This window comes from Thunnus thynnus, chromosome 10 (genome assembly GCF_963924715.1).
Source record: "Thunnus thynnus chromosome 10, fThuThy2.1, whole genome shotgun sequence".
Taxonomy (NCBI): domain Eukaryota; kingdom Metazoa; phylum Chordata; class Actinopteri; order Scombriformes; family Scombridae; genus Thunnus; species Thunnus thynnus.
In genome coordinates, this window is record NC_089526.1 from 20,375,367 (window position 1) to 20,393,778 (window position 18,412).

Genomic DNA, 18,412 nt, shown 5'->3' on the forward strand with positions numbered 1-18,412 from the left:
TTCCTTCAGGTTTCTTGAGGTGAAGTTGCACATATCTCAGAAATTATGTTGAACCTAATCTTGTGAGAATTCACACGTTTGTTGATTTGTTTGTCCAGAAGAGATAATTATTCCAGAAGAACAAAACCATCAAACAGCTTACGAAGATTTAATGTACATTTATTCTTACCACGTGGAACATATAGTATAAAGATTTCATACTGAATAAATGATATTCATTGAGCCAAAAAAGGGAAAGGGAGGAATTTACATGTTGTCTTAGCTACATAGTCTGAAATACAAATATGCAGAATCCATGACTGGAGAAAAATTGTCAAATGTGTACTTCATCTAGTTTATTTTTGTTGTACCAGGAGATAACAGGTTTGAGCCGTGTCTGCCGTACTACGGAGCTGTGGAGCGACCAGAGGAGTGGGTCTAATCAGCAGGGACTGGAGGTCACAGACCAAACTCACATGTCAGCCTCCATCCCTCACCAATAACAAGTGTGAGAATAGTGACACAGACAGAGACAGACACAGAGAAAGGAAGTGTAATGTACAACATTATATATACACCACAGCAAAGCTGTATTTGAAGTTGAAAACCAGTCCTAAGAGGTGATTTCTTTTCATAAGGGTATTCATACAATCAAGGGATAAGAGGAGGTAAGGGTGTTGTAGGTTCTTGATACTTTGGGGAAGAAAGCCATTTTCTGTTTAACACCAAACTAAAATGACCTCAAAACTCTAGAAGAGCTGCATCGTCAGCTTCTGTGTGAAACGTGTGTTACAGAATGCTTACACTCAAGAGCAGTACGGTACAGAAAATGTCCTACAATCTACTGCACACTGCACAGGCCTCCCCGGTGAAGGTTACTATTGACAGCATTTAGTCTACTGTCGGGCTGACTGGTGATAATCCAACTACAGCAACTATAACCAGTAGGCCACTTGTCAGTCTGCTTCACCTCTGAACGTCAACCAGTTACAGACTCATTGTACCCTCCAGGGGAGAGCTAGGGCACACTGTGTCTCCCAAACTCACTGTAAACGAGACAGCAACTTTGGTTACAGTTTTTGTTTTTCAGCTATTTATTTATTTATTCATTTATTTATCTTTATTAAAAAGTACTTTCCCCCAAGTGCAGAACAGTCTCCCAACTGCGGTGCTCTGCTCTGTGTCATCCAGTTGGCATTCATGTTGCAAGTAGTGTCACTTTATGGGCATCTCTCTGGTTTGTAATCCACCACAGCTCTGCGATTACCCTCCTCGAGCAAGGACGGCCTGGGGAGGGCTCAGAGAATGGAATCCGAAGGATTTTCATAAATTAAAGACAGTCACTTGAACTTTCCTTGCCCTGTTGCACACACAAGCCAGGTTACCAGGGAAGAGGGGATGGGGATGAAACCCCTGAAAAGTGGAGCCACGGCTCCCTACAGCTGTCATGACTGGCCAATCAAAAAGAGTACATCACAGATAACATGAGAAACCAGCGAGTTCATTAGGGGAGACACTGAAAGGTCGAGGAGTCGGGACTCATGTAGTGTGAACTCTGAGTGGTTGTCCTCCACCTTGGCTAAGGCGTGCAGAGCCCGGGCAGCTCGCCGCATCATGTCCGGGCTTGTGGGCTCGAAGTGCATCCCCTGTAGGTGTAGTAGAGAGCTCTGGCTCTGCTGGAGCTGTGTGGCTGCGAGACTATCCTCCAGGAAGCCCAGCAAGTTGCCCACACTGCCCTTCTGAACAGCGATTGCTCGGGCTGCCATGGTATCACCCTGGGCGAGGTTGGCCAGTAGGACCACGGCCATCTCCCTGCAGACTGCAACCTTCCTGTCTCCGATTAGCCGTACGAGGTTCCCGTATAGCTTCTCCAACCGACTGAATGGTGGAGTGGCCAAGATGAGGTCCACATTGTTGTCTTGGATGCTTAGCTTGCTTAGCGTCTCCAGGACCAGTCTCTGAGGTGACAAAGCACTGTGGGGGCCCAGGGTGGGGAATGGGTCCTGGGCTTCTGCTGAGGGGCAGACAGCCCAGTGAAGGAGACCGTCCAACAGAGGCAAGCAGATGCTCTCAGGGTAGATGGAGAGGTCCAGTTGGCCTGAGATGTTCGCCAAAGTGACCAGTGTGTTCTCCCTCAGGAGCTCCAAGCAGTCCCACCACCATTCATCCCTTTGGCCCACTCCTTCATCTGAATCCTCGTCTTTCTCGTAGGTGAGTGGCGCCTGTTTGCGCTCAGGGTGCCTGTGGTGGAGCAGGATCAGGCGTCCCAGCAGAAGTAGCAGCCCTGGATGTTTGGACATCTCGTGGTCATTGCCTGGAACAAAGGAGAGACTGCGGACAATGTTGGAGATACAGATGCAGCGCCTGGCTAAAGAATCCTGCCAGTTGGCCAGAGCAATGAGCGGCCCTTCATCTTTACTGTGAGGCTCATCCTCCAGGATGGTGCTGGTCGGCTGTGCTTGCTGGGTTGAAGCACTGCCAAAGGAAGGAATGGGTCTGTTATTCTCCTGGTGACTTTTAGCACCTTTCTCAACTGTCTTTGTCTCAGAATCTGTTTTCCTCTTCTCCTCGGTGTCGGGTGAGGAGCTGGCCTTCTCTGACACGGCTGCTGCTGCTGCTGATTTCTCTGAGGAAGGTGTCTCTTTTGGCCCTTCTTCTTCATCCTGATTCTTCCTTTTCTCCTCCTCTGTTGGGAAACAATATTCCCGTAAATCTTCTTCTGGGACTCGTCTCCTCAGCAACATTGGGGGCACAGGTATTCGTTCTCGTGGTTCCAAGAAGTCCTTGTGGGGTTCGAAGTGGGTCTGAATGTGCTCTGTTGAGTCTCCCCCTCCAGCACTCCAATGCAGTAAACCACTGTCAAACTCCTGCAGTTTACCGTGATTATTGGCCTGGCCAGCCACAAATGGGTCTTTCTTTCGTACCACCTTTAAGGGAAACTTGTCGAACTTGCTGGCCTGTTTGGGTCTCTCATGGGCAGGTAAGGATTGCGATGAACCCGTCTGTTCAGATGAAGAACCCTTGCTCTTCCTGTCTTCATCTTCTGCCTTTTCATCTCGACCCCGAGACTCAGAGCACTGCTCTTGCACTTCCTCCTCTTTCACGTGAGCTGGCCTCTCCGTTTCCCGTTCCTCCTCTTCCTCCTCATCATCTTCCTCCTGATCCATGTCCTCAGCCCGTGGTTCCTCTCCCTCCGTGCTGTCGAAGTCTCGTTTCAAGGCATCAGGATCAAGTAGTGTCCTCTGGCCAGGGTCCCCCACCTCATACTCCCGCAGGATGCCGAAGATTTCAATGAGGCAGCGTCTGAAATACTCAACCACCAACTCTAATAGGCCGGGCAACTAAAGAAAGAGCAGAAATATAGAAAATGTTAGACACGACCACCAAGCAGAGTGTGCCATTATAAACCATCATTAAGGGCACTTTGTTAAGTCTCACCGTGTTGAGATCAAAGGTGGAAATACTGCTGTCATCATACAGGAGAATGTTGATGGTATCTAAGGCCCACGTACTCTCAGCCAATAGACCAGACTTTAATGACATCATGACTCTCCAGGCCTCCGGTGTTCCTAAGATGTTAAGACAAAAAAAAAATAAAATTCGTACCAAAGTACTCTCTGAGAAACAACTTAGAACTGAGGCCAATAGAGGTGGACTATGCAACACTAGGCAGTGCTGTCAATAATAAAGAATTATTCTGATATTTCTGGTTTAGAGTCATACCGATATCTTTCACGGTGAGTCTCCGGCGTGGTTTCAGGACAGGATGGGTAGCTTCTACAGAGCCCAGGGGAAAAGGCATGTCTCGCCTTATTAGAGGTGACTGCACTGGAGGGGGCACTATGTGTGATGCAGGCACTGGAGGGCCAGCCTTCTGCATCTTCATTACTCCGTGCATATAGGGAGATTTACTGGGTGATGTCCTGCTTTCCAAGGGGCGGGGCATGGAGGCTGGGCTGGACACCTGTGGAATGTGGTTCTGCACACCCTGAGGGGGCTGGTAGTTGGACTGTACGGAACGAGGCATAGGTTGACCAGGCCCCGCTGGACCATAAGGAGGCTGCCGCGGGCCCATCTGACCTGCCCACTGGCCATCGTGATTCATGCGCTGCTCTGATGACATCATCTCCTCTGAGCGGTTCATGCCAGGGTAACTGGGTCCCTGGGGTGGGCCCCCAGGGCCACCCTGCCGGCTAGGGTAGTTCTGATAGTTCATGTCTCGCGGTCCCTGCCACATGCCTCCCTGAGGACCCTCCGGGCCTGACTGCATCATCTGAGGGGGCATGGTGGGCTGAGCATTGGGCCCTGTTGCTCCCTGCATCCGTTCACGACCAAAGGGGAAGGGGAACTGATTGCCTGGGCCAGGGGGACGGCGATCAGAGCCAGGGAAGGGCCCACTGCCGCCGTATTGATTGTATGACTCCTGCTGTCCTGAAGAGGGTGCAGAGGCGCCTCCTTGCTGTTGCTGCTGCGGTGGTTGTTGTCCACCAGGGAAGGGCCCACTGTACTCAGCCTCATGACGTTTTGATGGAGGGTAACCCCCTTCCACAGGACGCTTGTAACTCTACACATAAGAGTTCAGGAGAAATATTAAAATGAGTACATGGGTTCACAATAATGAAAAAAAACAAATCTACTATATGATAGCAGCTCTGTCAAAGAGAACGGAAATATACTAAAACAGTACAAAGTAAAACTCTGATGTTGTCTGATCCCAGTGTATTGAATTATTGTAGTGCAGATTGATCATTTACCTGTTGTTGCTGCGGGTACATTCCAGGCTGCTGATTTGGGTAGGAGCCAGTAGGGGGCGTTCCCTGTCCAGGATACTGATTACCATAGGAATCAAGCCTGCAAACATTATGCCTCGTCAGTTTGACCATGAAAATATTGTGCATCTCTCACTTACCAGATTAAGTCTTGGTCCACTGTTACACATGTACAGACAGACATATAATCAGCATTATGGCGGGTTTTGATGAATTTACGACCAAAAAACGCTAAATCGATAAAAGACATCCAGTTGTAAGTATGTCTCTTTGTTTACAGCTTCACCTCAATTATATTATACTAAACCTCCATCATATCTGTGTCCATTGTACAAATATGGTTCATTATTTTCCCCCCAAACTTGTATTGAATACCAAGTAAAAATGTGAATTTTGAAAATAAATACATTGCCCTTTTTGTTAATTGTACTACTTAATAGTTGGGAAACAATACCCGCCTCAGACAATTAAAATGGGATTTACATATTTCAAATTCAAAGTACACTTAAAGCAACACGACTCTGTCTGTGCTTACATCACTGCATCCACACGCAATAAGGCCAAACCAAAGAGCTGTGGAAATCATGTAAAATTTGGGGTAAATATTTTTATCCAAGCAGGATGGCAACAAAATTCCTGATGTGAACATGTTCTGATGAATATTAGTCAAAATAATAAAAATCAGAATAATTTTAACTAGATTTTGTCTACAACTGGATCAAATATGTAGTCTTTTAACACTGAAAAACTCTCATCTATTTCCTGCATTTCTGAACCTTCTAAGACTCGCACATTATTTAAAATATATTCCAACACACATTAGGACTCACAAAAGCAATACAATTGTTTCATATGAAGAATGATCAGTTTCCAGTGACAGGAGCTTTAAGCCTAAGAAGCTTGGCAAATAAGTGCTATGTGAACTGACCGTGGCTGCTGTGGTGGGAAGCGATTTGGCGAATACATCCCCGTGTCGGCATTGGCAGGCATCATAGGGTTTGGCTGAGGAGCACCGGATCCCATGTTGCCTTCTGGGCCCATTCCTTGCTCCGATCTGGGAAAATCAGAACAATACACAGGATATGTTTTCACACAAAGACATAAAAATGATGCAAAAGCTCTTCAAAAAAGGATGATGTATTAAGATTACAACTTGAACACAAATACTTGGGATGTCAGTTTAATGTCAGCTACTTTCCAAAATACCCTGTGACTGCTACCAGTCATGTACAAGCAGGCAACTACTTTTTTTTTTAAAAAAAGGACCTATTTAAGACATTGAGTTTCATAATGTAATAGTAGCACAAGAGACTTAAAAAATGTAAGAAATTGCCAAACAAAATTAGTGCTATTAGTGGCACTCAGAAAAACATCAGGCAGAGTATTATTGGGAGCCATGTTGGTGTCAGCACTGTTTGTACAAGAACTGGCCAGTGAGAAGAAAACTACTTAACAAACGATCCATAACTTAAGATGTAGCCACTGTTGCAGGTTCTGTTTCTACTATACTCTGTCTGCTTTTGGGGCGAGTTTCTCAACCTAAATTTCGACACTGCTCAGGAGTTGGTACCAAATCCAAGTTCCAGGTACTCTCAGGGGGAAGGAATGCAACAGCTGGTTTGCAACATGACAAACACTGCAATTAATAATGCAGGACAAGTGTTTAGATATAAGCGTGTATTCTGATTCACCATATCTGCCGCCTGTTTTGCTGCCTTGTTTCACATTTGCCTGAGAAAACTGTAGCTTGTGTGCACAGTGTTGCAATTCCCAGTAACATTTCAGTAGCGTTGATATTTTCTAAATCATGTAACATTTCTAGTAGTGAGCCATTTTTCCCCACAAAGTAGCAGAACAGTGCAAGCACGCTGCTTTGCTATATTTTATTTATAAGATATATTATATTTTATTTATATATTTATTTAGAAAAACCCTTAAAAATGGCAGTTGGTTCTCCACCAGACTTTTCATCATCACCCGTCCATCTACAAATTCAGGAGAGAATCAAGCAGTGGGCTGTTTTAACAACTGTGTGGAGCAGAGAGCTCCCCGGACCAGCAGCCGCCTTCTCTGACGGATGCACCCAGCACTGGAGACCTGGTAAGCAGGGTGGGAGCTGGTCTGAAGCCGGTCTTTTGTTCTCTCTCTGTTCCGTTCTGTCAACCTCTTACTGTGGGAGGAGCTCTTCTAGTAATTTAACAATACTGATGTTTACCAGTCATCACATCTGGATGTAAAATAAAATCTGTATTAGCATCACTTTTTCCCATCGTTGTCTGCCCCACAACTGACCCGCTCTCGTCACACTCACCTACCAAACAGCGAACAAAGATGAATATCTGAAAAGTTCTAGTTTGAAAAACTGGAAACACAAGGCAGAACTTAGAACAAGATCTAACGAGTTCTTACAAGTACAGTCAAATATTTTGTCCTGAATTTTCAATCTAGACCAGAAGTTTTAATTTTAAAACTTTTTTTGTTAATCGTGACCCTTCTGTTGTCACAAAGACAAGTTATCTTATGTCAGTGGGCAACATTGTTTTTAATCAAATGAATAAATAAATAAATGCACAGCCATGTGCATGAATAAGAAATTATTTTTGACTGATTATTGTTTTGACTATGACTGTTTTTTAACTCACAGGATGGGCAGAGACAACACCAGTCACACGTGCACCACAGTCCAACCACATCTTCCTTTTTAAAAGTTGCACCTTTTTCAGATGTTCAACTGAATTTGAAGATTGCATTTTGTTCCTGTTTCTGCATCAAACCCATGACAGTAGATTGTAGAAAGCATAATTTAAGCTAAGTGTGTAAGAAGTCCATCCACCCTGTCTTAAAATTTGATCAAATGTAAACAATTTCAGTCCTGAAAATGATTTAGCAGACATACTTTTTCTGACCTGCATCGGGACTTTGAGGTTTGACAGATCATAAAGATAGCTGCTGATTATGATCAGTAGTGTTCAATGACCTTGAAAAACACCATCTACCATTCAATAATTCTTACCTCCTGTCGTAGCCTGGTCCGTAAGGATACTGCTGTCTGGGCCCCATTGGCATCGTGCCTATGGCCCCAGGCGGACCTCTGTTGAATGGAGGCTGCTGCTGCTGCTGCTGTTGTTGTTGTTGTTGTGGCGGTTGCTGCTGCTGTTGGTCACCCACCCCGCTGTTAGGGCCCTGGTTGGCAGGTAGAAACTGCTCCCCAACTGGAAATGGATTCAGAAATAAAATAAAGTCAATTTAGAACTAATTAACTGAGCAGTTAATAAAGGACGTCTTAATTTCTAGGATAACATAGTTGAGCTTTTGTCTATTCAGTGTGCCCACCTTTCCGCATGTTACCAAATGGGTCCTTGTTGGGTTCGTAGGTGCCCATGCGCCCTTGCATGTCTGGGGTGTTCATGCCAGACTGATAGGCGGAGTTGGGTGTCATGTTCTTCCTGGGGAAAGCGGGGTCACTACCTTCAGAGAAGGGGTCCTGCAGGTTAACGCTGCTCCTAGAAGAGAAGCAAAGGGGGGCAGGGGAAATAAGGAGATAAATGGGAGAGACGGAAGAAAATGCAAAAAGAAATTAGTTTCTCGAATTGTAATGTCTTTGAGAAGCTACAAATCAATTGGTAAAATTTTGCAGAGGTGTTAAACGAGAGTCACCTAGACCCTGGTGGCATGGGGGGCATCTGGGTGTGAGGAGTGGAGGCCGGAGTAGGAGGTTTTAAGTCTCCTCCCTCAGCCATGGAGCTGCTGGTGGACTGGGGTGTCTGGGGACCCTGCAGAGAGCCTGACCCAGCTGTGGAGCAGAGGGACGCTTCAGTTTGAAATAAGAGAAGAACAGACAGAGATGGTACATGACATTAATGACAATGAAACACAGCAAGTTCAGTATTTTTGTTGGTTTTGAAGTGCATGGATGTGGGCTACTGAATCAGAACTGGACTGAAACGTGTTTGTTTGAAAAGATTGCATGAGTATGACTCTTACCTGGAGAGGGTGGCTGGACCTTAGCAGCTTGGTTCTTTTTGTTGTCTGTAAAAATCTCAGGAGGAGGGTCCTCACCGCGCTCAATTTTGCACTCAAAGGCGTACAAACACTGGATGTACTGCTTCTTCAAAGAACTGGCAGCACTGCTGGATGTACCCACATTCAGGCTAGTGGCCAGATCACGCCACTTCTTATTCTTATTCACCTGAGAGACACACAACAAGACAATTAGAAAACCGATTCAATAAAGGGGCAAGAAATAAATGTAATTTGCAGTAATAATGCAGTATTGTTTAGAAATGCCATATTAACCTGTGTCATGCCTCCGATCTCTTTAACCGACATATACAGCCGGAAGAGGTCGAGGGGTTTGCGTCCTACAGCGGGAAGGTTGGTCATGCCCATGGCTTTCTCTTCAATGAAGGCCAAATAACGGTCCACCCACATCTTCCTGTCCGGCTCAGGGCCTAACTCATACAGGCGCATTATCTTTTCATTGGTTGTGGTCGAAGAATTGGACTTCTGTTTTGCACAAGAGAAATGAGAGTCCAACTTTGAAATATGGTGAAACATTTTGCATATTTGTGATGTTTAGACTTTGAAAAATATGTTTATTACAACATATAGTAGTCAAAGTTACCTTAGATTTGGGCTCTGGTTTGGGTGTTCCACCCCCATCTACTTTGTTATTCATCTTATTGTTCATCTCTGGACTCGGGGCCATACCTAGACACACAAGCATAGAGATTAGAATAAAATCATTTCTTGAGCTGTGAAATAGCCAAATTAAAGAAAGACTAAAGCTAGGTGTAGTCATCTCTGTACAACTTACCACTCGAGTTATTGGCCATATTTGGACCCATGGGATAAGGTGATCCACCTTGAGTGTTCATCATTCCAGGCATGTTGTTCATGGGCGGGCCATAGGGTGGGCCAGAGCCCATCATGCTTGGAGACATGTTGGGGTAACCAGGCATCCTGGATGGAGGAAAACATAAATGAGCATCTAGTATTCACAAGTGACGAAGTATGGCACTGCCATCTCATATTTAAGCCCAAGTGAGAAGCCAATGAGAAGTCTTGCAAGGTGAATAAAAGGAGGATCCATCATAAACCAACCTGTTGTGCATGGAATTAGTGGCAGGGTGCTGCATGGCTGCGGGGTCCTGGGGCTTTCTGTTCATGCCTGGAGGAGGACACATCCCTGAGCCTACCTGGGGTGGCATATTGCCCATGTTAGGAGGCATATTAGGGGTCATGTTGGGACCCATGTTGGGTCCCATATTGGGGCCGTAGGGACGTGCCCCCATTTGATTTGGAGGCATTCTTCCTGGAGGCATGCCAGCATATGGTGGCCCCCCACCCTGGCCTGCCATGGGGTTCATTGGGCCCATGCCTGGCCCGGGGTAGTTGGCATTGGGCATGTTGCCATAGCCAGGTTGCCGAGGATAACCTGAGGATGATATTATATCAACAAATTATGAAAAAAAAAAAAAAAGAAAAAAAAAAAAGAAAGAAATCAGTAATCACTTGGCTATAACTATACACTAGTCTGGAAAAATCCTCATTGCAACATATTATTTGTGAGTTCAAAAGTAAAAGCATTTTGTTATAACTATAACAGTCTTTTTGTTAAGAGCTGTGTGAGAGGCAGACTTTTCCCCTACAGTGTGCTAGCAGTGAGAGCTATGCACCCTGAGCAACAAGCCTTCGTCACAGTCTCAGCTCTACTGACAGGAGGCTCTGCTACATCAGCTGACTCTCTGCTTCACAGCTATTAATAGCAGCAACAGAGTCAGAGGGAGGGACCAGCGGTAGCATGGTATTCCTATGAGGCTAGGAGATATATTCCATAGGTCTGTCTAATGGGAAATGTACATGAGAAAACTTCATAAATAGATAGTGAATCAAGAAAACTTTTATAAATCAAACCTGAAAGCTCAAAAATATCCACCATTACAATGAATCTTTTCACAAAATCACAACAGAATTTCCAGACAGAACAAAGTTCTCTCATCAAGTCAAACACCAACAGTGCCAACCCACAACTACACACACCTTGAGGGCCATATTGTCCTCCCTGCTGTCCGTAGCCACCCATGGAGTTGTTCTGCTGATATTGGCCCATCCCAGGATGCATCTGTCCCCCTGAGGACTGGCGTGGTGACAGTGCAGAGGCTGACTGAGGGGAGCCATACGGGGGCATCTGAGGGTTTCTCTGCATAAACCCTGAAACAGGGTGAGAGAGGGAGACGGTGCTCAGACTCAGATGCTACAGCAAACAGTCTTGATGTGTTAATCTCTGTGAACACTTTGCTTTTAGGCTGCAGCATACCTCTGTCCTGGGCCATAGGAGACTGACTCATTGCAGGGTGTAGGCTCCCATCTGACTGCACACTCGATGGCCTAGGAGGCATCTGGGTCCCTACAGATGAGTATTCAAGTCAAGTTAGTGTCAAGGTACAATAGTGATATATCATGACTGGGTGAAGTATTGATGAGTTTGAAAGAAGAGTCATACTTTTAGCTACTGTGGTTAAATCATTTAAGGCCTAAGAATTTCCATTTTCAACTGAATGATCAACAAAGTTGAACCCAGAATATCAAAGAATCCTACCAGGTCTTTGACAGGTAGAAAATATTAAGAAGTCCTTTCTTAAGATGTATTTTGCTGACAAAACTAGAAAACGTGGCTAGCAAAAATACATCCTGCCTAACATAAAACCATGTTACAATGTCAAAACTTCTGTAAGATACAATTTGAGAAAGAAATAAGTCATAAGAAAGTGTTGAAACAAGAAAAAACAAAATATACTGTATAAATAGTATCTGCTCGATGTGGAACTATGTTTTTTCTAGGGTTACAGCTACTTATGAGAGAATTTAAAATCGGGGCAATGTGGTTTCAGTTAAGAATTTAAGTTGATTTGTGGTTTGTTTTCCTTGTAATACAATAATCAATGCAAGAAAATTGTCATGACAAAAAGCAAAAATAATATGGCAAAATACTGAAAAAACATCAAATGATTGAAGAAATAATGGTCAGTAGTTTGACATTATGGTGCCTAAATTACAAAGTTTGTTACTGATCTTATGTTTCATTTCAGCGTGTGAGGGATCGGCCCACCTGGCATGTTGGCGGGTGACAGCGGTCCTGTGCGGGGCGTGCTGGCGCTGGCAGGGGAGCCAGCTGGGGAAGGCGAAGGCCCTCGGATGCCTGGCAGGTGGGGAGAGGTGTGAGGGGAGAAGGGCGACTGAGCCGGGTTGCTCTGCTCGCCCTGGCTGCTCGACACACCTGGCGTGCTCACACCAGGACTCAGGGCACCCTCTGCACCTGTGGGCAGGTCATCGATGGACCCTGACAGGTCCTGAAAACACATACAAGAAGAGCAAAGGCAGAGTTAACGGACACATTTTTTTTTAATGAAAAATAGAAAAAGACAATTTGTGACTTCAGAAGAATCAGTTCCAGTACAGCATTTACATTTAAAATCAGATTAATTATACATTTTTTGGTTTTTATTATCATTGTTTAATTCATATACCGGCTGTAGTATTAGCATGTTGCAATACCCACGCTGGTGTTTAGATATGAGTGGCACACATACTGATACTACACACACACAGACCCAGAGGCCTTTGTCCTTATTTATCTTTTTCAAAGAAAAAAAAAAAAGGAGTGCGCATTAGTGCTGGGGGTTGCCATGGTTACCAGGGTTTGTAGGATGCCAGCTGAGTCAGCATGTAGCAGCAGCCTTGCCATGTGATTTTAATACATAAACAAACTCCCTTGTATTCATCTCAGATGTACTGATTTACACAGCAGCTTTTCCACAAGCATCAGCCACACAGCTGTCTTAACAGCCACTAATGTACAGCAGCACATTAAGTCGAAAGTCGTCAAGGGACAGAAAGCACGGCAGCCACGGTACAAGCTTTTACAACATTAATAACTGGCACTCAAAGCAGCACAAAAGGGATTTCTAAATGCAATGAGCCTCATATTTTTTGATAAGCAGTAAAATAAATATGTCCTGTAATAAAAACCTCAAGGTACAAATAGAAAGCGAAAACACAGAGTAAAAAAGGCTTTCCGTGTTCCAGCAGTGATATAACAAGCATAACTGACCGGAAGGCTGGAGGGGCGGCCTTGGCTGTCCTCTGGGCCACTTTTAGGCTGAGTGGATGGCGGGGCGTTGGACTGAAAAGAGTCCTGGGATACCTCCTAAAAGACAACAGAACACAAGCTTAAGTGTGCTGCCAGAGATACAGGGAAGCACGCATGTGAGTACACACAGAGAAAGATAATTAAGTGTGATGAATATGATCCCAGACTGAGGGTGGTACCTGCTGTTGTGGAGGAGGAGGAAAGCGCTGATAAGGTGACTGTTGTGTTTGCTGCTGCTGCTGCTGCTGCTGCTGCTGCTGCTGCTGTTGTTGTTGCTGCTGCTGCTGCTGCTGCTGCTGCTGAGGGTTCTGCGGGTACGCTGCCGGCTGGCCCTGTGGGTGCTGGCTGTGTCCCGGTGGCTGCTGTGGAGGTTGGGACTGTGCCTGCTGTTGCTGTGAGGGGGGCTGTTGAGGCCCCTGTGTGGATCCTGGGTAGTTAGACTGGCCCTGTGATCCAGGGGGAGCCTGGGAACTTGGCGGCGGGGCCTGACTGGGAGGGCCCTGCTGCTGGGCGTAGGGAGACTGGCCAGACTGTGGGGCTGAGGTTTGGGAATAAGGAGGCTGAGGCTGTGGGGGCCCTTGGGATGGGCCTGGCAGTGGCCCCTGGGACTGTGGGGGCATGTGGGGCTGCTGATAGGGGGCTCCTCCTTGCGTGTGTGGGGCAGAAGTCTGCGGTGGGTGAGGCTGCCCTGGGTAAGGTGTCTGGCCACCCGGTTGTCCTGCTGGGGGCTGAGAGTAGGGGGTTTGCTGCTGGCCTGGGTGAGGAGCTTGACCAGGCTGTCCGTAATACGGTGTCTGGCCCTGAGAGCCATATCCTCCTGGTCCCTGCTGTCCATAAGATCCCATCTAAACAGAATACACAAGCACTTTGAACACAACTGAAAAAAAAGCACTGATAGAGGATGAAATGCATAAACTGAGTAGTAATTTATAAATATTATGCTGTGATGTACCTGTGGACCATACGGCATGCCACCCATGCCTCCAGGAGTGCGTCCTTGCATTCCCACTGGGTATCGCTGGGGAGTCGGAGGGCCATATCCCTGGCCAGGGTAACCGGGCCCCTGCTGCGGACCTGTGGGAGGCCCTTGCTGCGATTGCTGACCGTAAGGACTGCCTGCTCCATATGGTTGACCTCTCATTTTTACCATTGGGTCCATGGGACCAGGTGGCTGAACAAAGTGAAAAACACAAATAATACACCAATTAAACAACCAAATAACACATGTGAAATGTGGATAATTACAAATGGTGTGATTAACATCTTTACTTGATCTTATATAATTTAAGTCCATAAAATGCTTGGCTGCAGTGTTAAACTTCTGCAAAGCTAAAAGTGTAAAACAAACTTCAGTGAATGAGGAAATTGTGTTTTTTTCACCTTGTTTCCCACGGTCATTACTCTGATTTTTTTCACCTCACTTTGCCATAGTTTCGGAAGTCAACAGAGCTATATATATCTACTTTCAAATGGAGGGCAGTCTGCCCAATCTTAAACATATCCCAGCTGTGCTCCTGTTTTGAGCCTGGTCCAAGTAGATTTTTTTTCTCCCGGAGAAGGCAGTTTGGCTCTGGATGAATGACACCAGAAATGAAGGAAGTACTTTCACAACAGCCAGAGAGAGTGAAAAATGTACAAGAGCCTACTGGTCTATATATCCCAACAGTTATTACAACCAATCTTCAGATACTATGTCTAAATCCAAAAATGTCTCCAACTTAATGTTGCGTTACGCTCATACCTTACATTTAGAATACAATTATTCCCCTCACCTCCATCAAAACTATTTGGCACTAAAATATCAGGAATTGTATGATAATTTCAACAAAAGTATCCCCGTTCATTACATCAAGTGAATTCCCAGATGTGCACTTTGCTGGGAAAGAGCCTCCTCAGCTTAACAGTCTTTCACAAATAGCATGCAAAATGCCTTACATGACATTTTGCAGATCCAGGATAATTAAGTGAAATAAATAAGAGCAGCACATGGCTAATCTGCATAAGACAGAGAGGAAACTCCCTTGGTGGGTGAGAGATGGTGGACTGCCTTCTGATTGGCTTGGGGGGAGGATTGGGGGGGAATTCTTTGCAGTCACACAGTCAAAACTTGTGTGGCATGCCAGACACAGAATCAACACCGCACACATCCTCACACGCTGAGCTCAAATTTGTCTTTTGCTGCTGTGTAACAAGTTAAAAAATAGAACAGAGTGTCTATGAGTCTGTATTTCTTTTATCTAAGGAATATCAAGGGTAACAAATTAGGTGGTATGTAAATCTAGATAATTAATAGGACAGCAGATGTAGTAAACACTGTTGTTGTGAACATTAATTATAATGCTGTTAATGTGTTTTGGATTAGATAAAAACAACACATGGCACTTGAGCTGTCATATACAATTATACAGACTGCGGTTATCATGGAGGTACATTTTTTAAATCATCAAGCTACAGTTATCATGAAGGTACATTTTTTAAATCATCAAGCTACAAAGTATGAGACAGGCCTGGTTCTGGCAGTAATTTAACCCATGTTGCATATATGCTAAAACACACAGCTGGTAATTTGAGTCCCCCCCCCCTCCCCTCAGTATAGACAATATTAAATAAATTACAAAACCACACATTATCCAAGTATGTCCCAGTATCTCCAACACTATATGTTGAGTTGGTGGAGAAAACTGGAGCAGAAAAGAGGAGTGAAGCGAGCAGCAATACCTCTGGTGACCCTGTGATGAGTTAATGCTGTGTGTTCTTATCAGCAACTGTTGCCTTGCATCACATGTAATTATAAATGGCCATGAGCAGCGGATGAGGAGCCAATCAGATTTCAGCTAGCATGTCAACCCAAGACCAACTATCTCCTGGCTTTGACAGCAGGATTTTTACCTCCACAATTCAAATCCCAGTGCAAACTGCAATCTGCGGGCTGCAGCCACTCACTCATATGGCCGAGCTGACTTGTTTACAGGCAGCATGTGTGGGGGAAGCCCAGCAGCCTTTTTAGCAAAAGGGTTCTCATTTAAGCATTATATGATCAAAATGTAATCTTTTACGTCCTTACATTACATCTTATGGTATTTTAAACTGGAGGGATATAAGAGATTTAACTAACCGTGAGGCTAATTCGGCATGCAACACATCCCTTCCCGTCATAGCCACACAATTATAGCTTATCGGGCAAGAAAACAATACAACGTGAACGTATAAGCGACTATCACAAGCTAATGTGTGAGAACATGCCGCCTTTTATATACTGTTATTTATACATATAAACAGAATACAGTGTAAATTTAACGTTTAAAACGTGTAGGAAAGCTATCGGGAGTGAAAAATGAGCCGTTGCTCGTCGGTGTGCATTTTCGCCCCGTTTTTCAAAGTCGGGCCTTCTTGGCTCTCCCTGAACGTCCTTAACGTTAACGTCGTTTCAACAACTTCCATCTTCAAACGGCTCTCATGTGTCGCTACACGCCTCCATAAATATGTTGAAAACGGCCGTTATTTAACGGTTAAGTGTAAAAGGAAGACAGAAAAACACACATACACACGAGAGGCAGCCATTTTAGAGTCTTTGCGAACTACTAGCAGACAATGGCTGGCCTGCTTCGTTGTGAAGTAGCTAGGAGGAGGGAAGGAGACGTGAGAAAAGCCCACATGATGCTCCTGTTATAAAGTGATTTTTACCTGGTTTCTAACTAGCGGCTGCCCGGCACCTCCCGGGCTCATAGGCGACGGGTGATGGCTTCTTTGTTGCCAGCCCGGATTGCTCCCTCCATACTGGCCGCTGCTACCCATGTCTTTACTGGCTCCCTCTTGGTTGCTGTAGTCGCCGGACGGGTAGTTTGGATATCCCCGCGTCGAGCTGGGGGAGGTGAGGAGCTTGTTGAGTGTCGGCGTGGATGTAGGCTGAGGGTTTCCAATGTTATATCTCTGGTTACTGTAAGATCCAGCCATCGCCGTGGGTCCTCCCGCCGCCGCCGGTGGTGGTGGTGGCTGCTGCTGCTGCTTAGCAGGCTGCCCCCCAGCTGTCGGCGCCGGGGTACTGCGAGGGGAGTTCATGGCGTATGTTTGCCCGGGATAGGGAGTCCTGTTCGGGAATGGGTTGTAATTGTTAAACTGGTGGTTTGAAAAGCCATGTTCGTGTGAGTTAGGTTGATACGGGTCCATCATGTTGCTCGACTGCACGGCCGGACCCGCAGCAGCTGCCATGCCAGGGCTTTGTTGTCCGCCATGTTGATGAAAAGGGGCCCGACCGTAGTGCTGGCTGTATCCGTACGAAGGTGGAGGGAAAGCGGGGCCGTGGTGGTGCACCAACCCGGGGTGGTTATTCCCCTCCGGTCCGACAGAGTCATTCTGGTTATTATTGTTAGCCCTGGGCGGGTTCCCATTCCCGTTCTTCATCTCAGGCTCCCCTCCTCCCCCTGCATTTCCACCGTCGGTCCCGTCCTGCGGCTCCCCCCGGCCCGGCGACCCGCTGTCCAAACCGGGCTGCTTTTTGTCCGCCTGCTTCTCCCCCGGTACCGACTCCTCCTTGGGGTCTCGATCCGGCTTTTTGAGTTCGGAAGGCGGGCTAGTGTTAAGAGTGGCGACCTGAGCGGCCATGATATTACCCCCCCCACCTCCTCTCTCCCTCTCTCGGCGAGTCAGTCACAATCAAAAGCTAGCATTGAATATAAATAATTGTTTATAACCATTTATCCTTGTGCCGATTCATTCCCACCCCCTCAAACCGGACCGAACCCGGCTGCCATCCCCCCGGTTCCGGTTCCGTAAATGGGTTAGAGAGATGATGGAGGCTCCATACAATGCGTAAAAAAAGCGACAGAAATTGTTGTGGGAGTTGTGTTAGTGAGCCCGGGTAGAGGCAGGGAGCGAGCCCAACCAACACGAGGCTCCGCTAGATACAGCCATTTTACTGAGCCGCACAGATGGCCGCAAAGCATGGACCGGATCCCCTTCACAACACGGACTGGATTCTTCTATCTTACAACATCACATTGTCTTTTTTCCCCCTATAGGTGGAATATTTTCTCCACACGAGGAGTCTAATGTTCACACAACTCATAAATGTTGTGTTACCAACATATCAAAACAATGCATTTATAAATAAATAAACCACCCAAGAGGATGTGCATTATAAAAAAATATATGCATGGTGAATTTATTGAGTGAGCTGTGCAAAAGGGAAACCAATTAATTCATGAAATATATAAATTTCAAAGTGTCTGTGTGCACACATGTGTAAAGAGCTGTGCAGCGCACATTGCAAGATGAGAATTAAATGAAAGAGAGGGGAGGGAGGGGGACTATTTGCTGTCTGAGTTCATTTAGCTTGACTTGCCACACACTTAATTGGAGAGAAAAAACAGAATAAAAGAACACTAAAAGCCATATCTATGAATGCATCCAGCTAAAAAAAAAATGACCTGGTGCATTAAGTTATTTCCCACCAGTGATTCTCAGAGGTATTTAGGCAAGCAAAGGCAACACACACACAGGTTTTTCCAGAGCA

The 18,412-nt window shown here is 45.7% G+C and overlaps 1 protein-coding gene across 2 annotated transcripts; it reads right to left on the minus strand.

Moving 5' to 3' along the window:
• Positions 1–143: 143 nt before the first annotated feature.
• On the minus strand, positions 144–17,823 carry arid1aa (AT-rich interaction domain 1Aa). Of its 2 annotated transcripts, none has more exons than XM_067601993.1 (20): positions 16,585–17,823; positions 13,853–14,071; positions 13,080–13,745; positions 12,862–12,957; positions 11,860–12,100; positions 11,068–11,157; positions 10,791–10,961; positions 9,852–10,185; positions 9,565–9,710; positions 9,373–9,458; positions 9,045–9,254; positions 8,733–8,937; positions 8,406–8,559; positions 8,082–8,245; positions 7,762–7,960; positions 5,677–5,802; positions 4,734–4,830; positions 3,703–4,543; positions 3,418–3,548; positions 144–3,320 (listed from the first exon to the last, which is right to left on the minus strand). In XM_067601993.1, exons 1-20 carry the CDS (start codon positions 17,500–17,502, stop codon positions 1,425–1,427), a joined length of 6,990 nt encoding a protein of 2,329 aa, XP_067458094.1. In that variant the 5' UTR covers positions 17,503–17,823; the 3' UTR covers positions 144–1,424. The 2 variants fall into 2 exon arrangements, with proteins under 2 accessions (XP_067458094.1, XP_067458093.1); XM_067601992.1 differs by having other exon boundaries at positions 8,082–8,251.
• Between the last annotated feature and the right edge of the window lie 589 nt (positions 17,824–18,412).

Coding starts and splice junctions, on each gene's coding strand:
- arid1aa (XM_067601992.1), bottom strand. CDS start 17,502: ATGGCCGCTCAGGTCGCCACTCTTAACACTAGCCCGCCTTCCGAACTC. Junction 13,746..13,852: donor GCATGCCGTATGGTCCACAG/GTACATCACAGC, acceptor TATTCTGTTTAG/ATGGGATCTTATGGACAGCA. Junction 12,101..12,861: donor GCCGCCCCTCCAGCCTTCCG/GTCAGTTATGCT, acceptor ATGTGTTTTCAG/GACCTGTCAGGGTCCATCGA.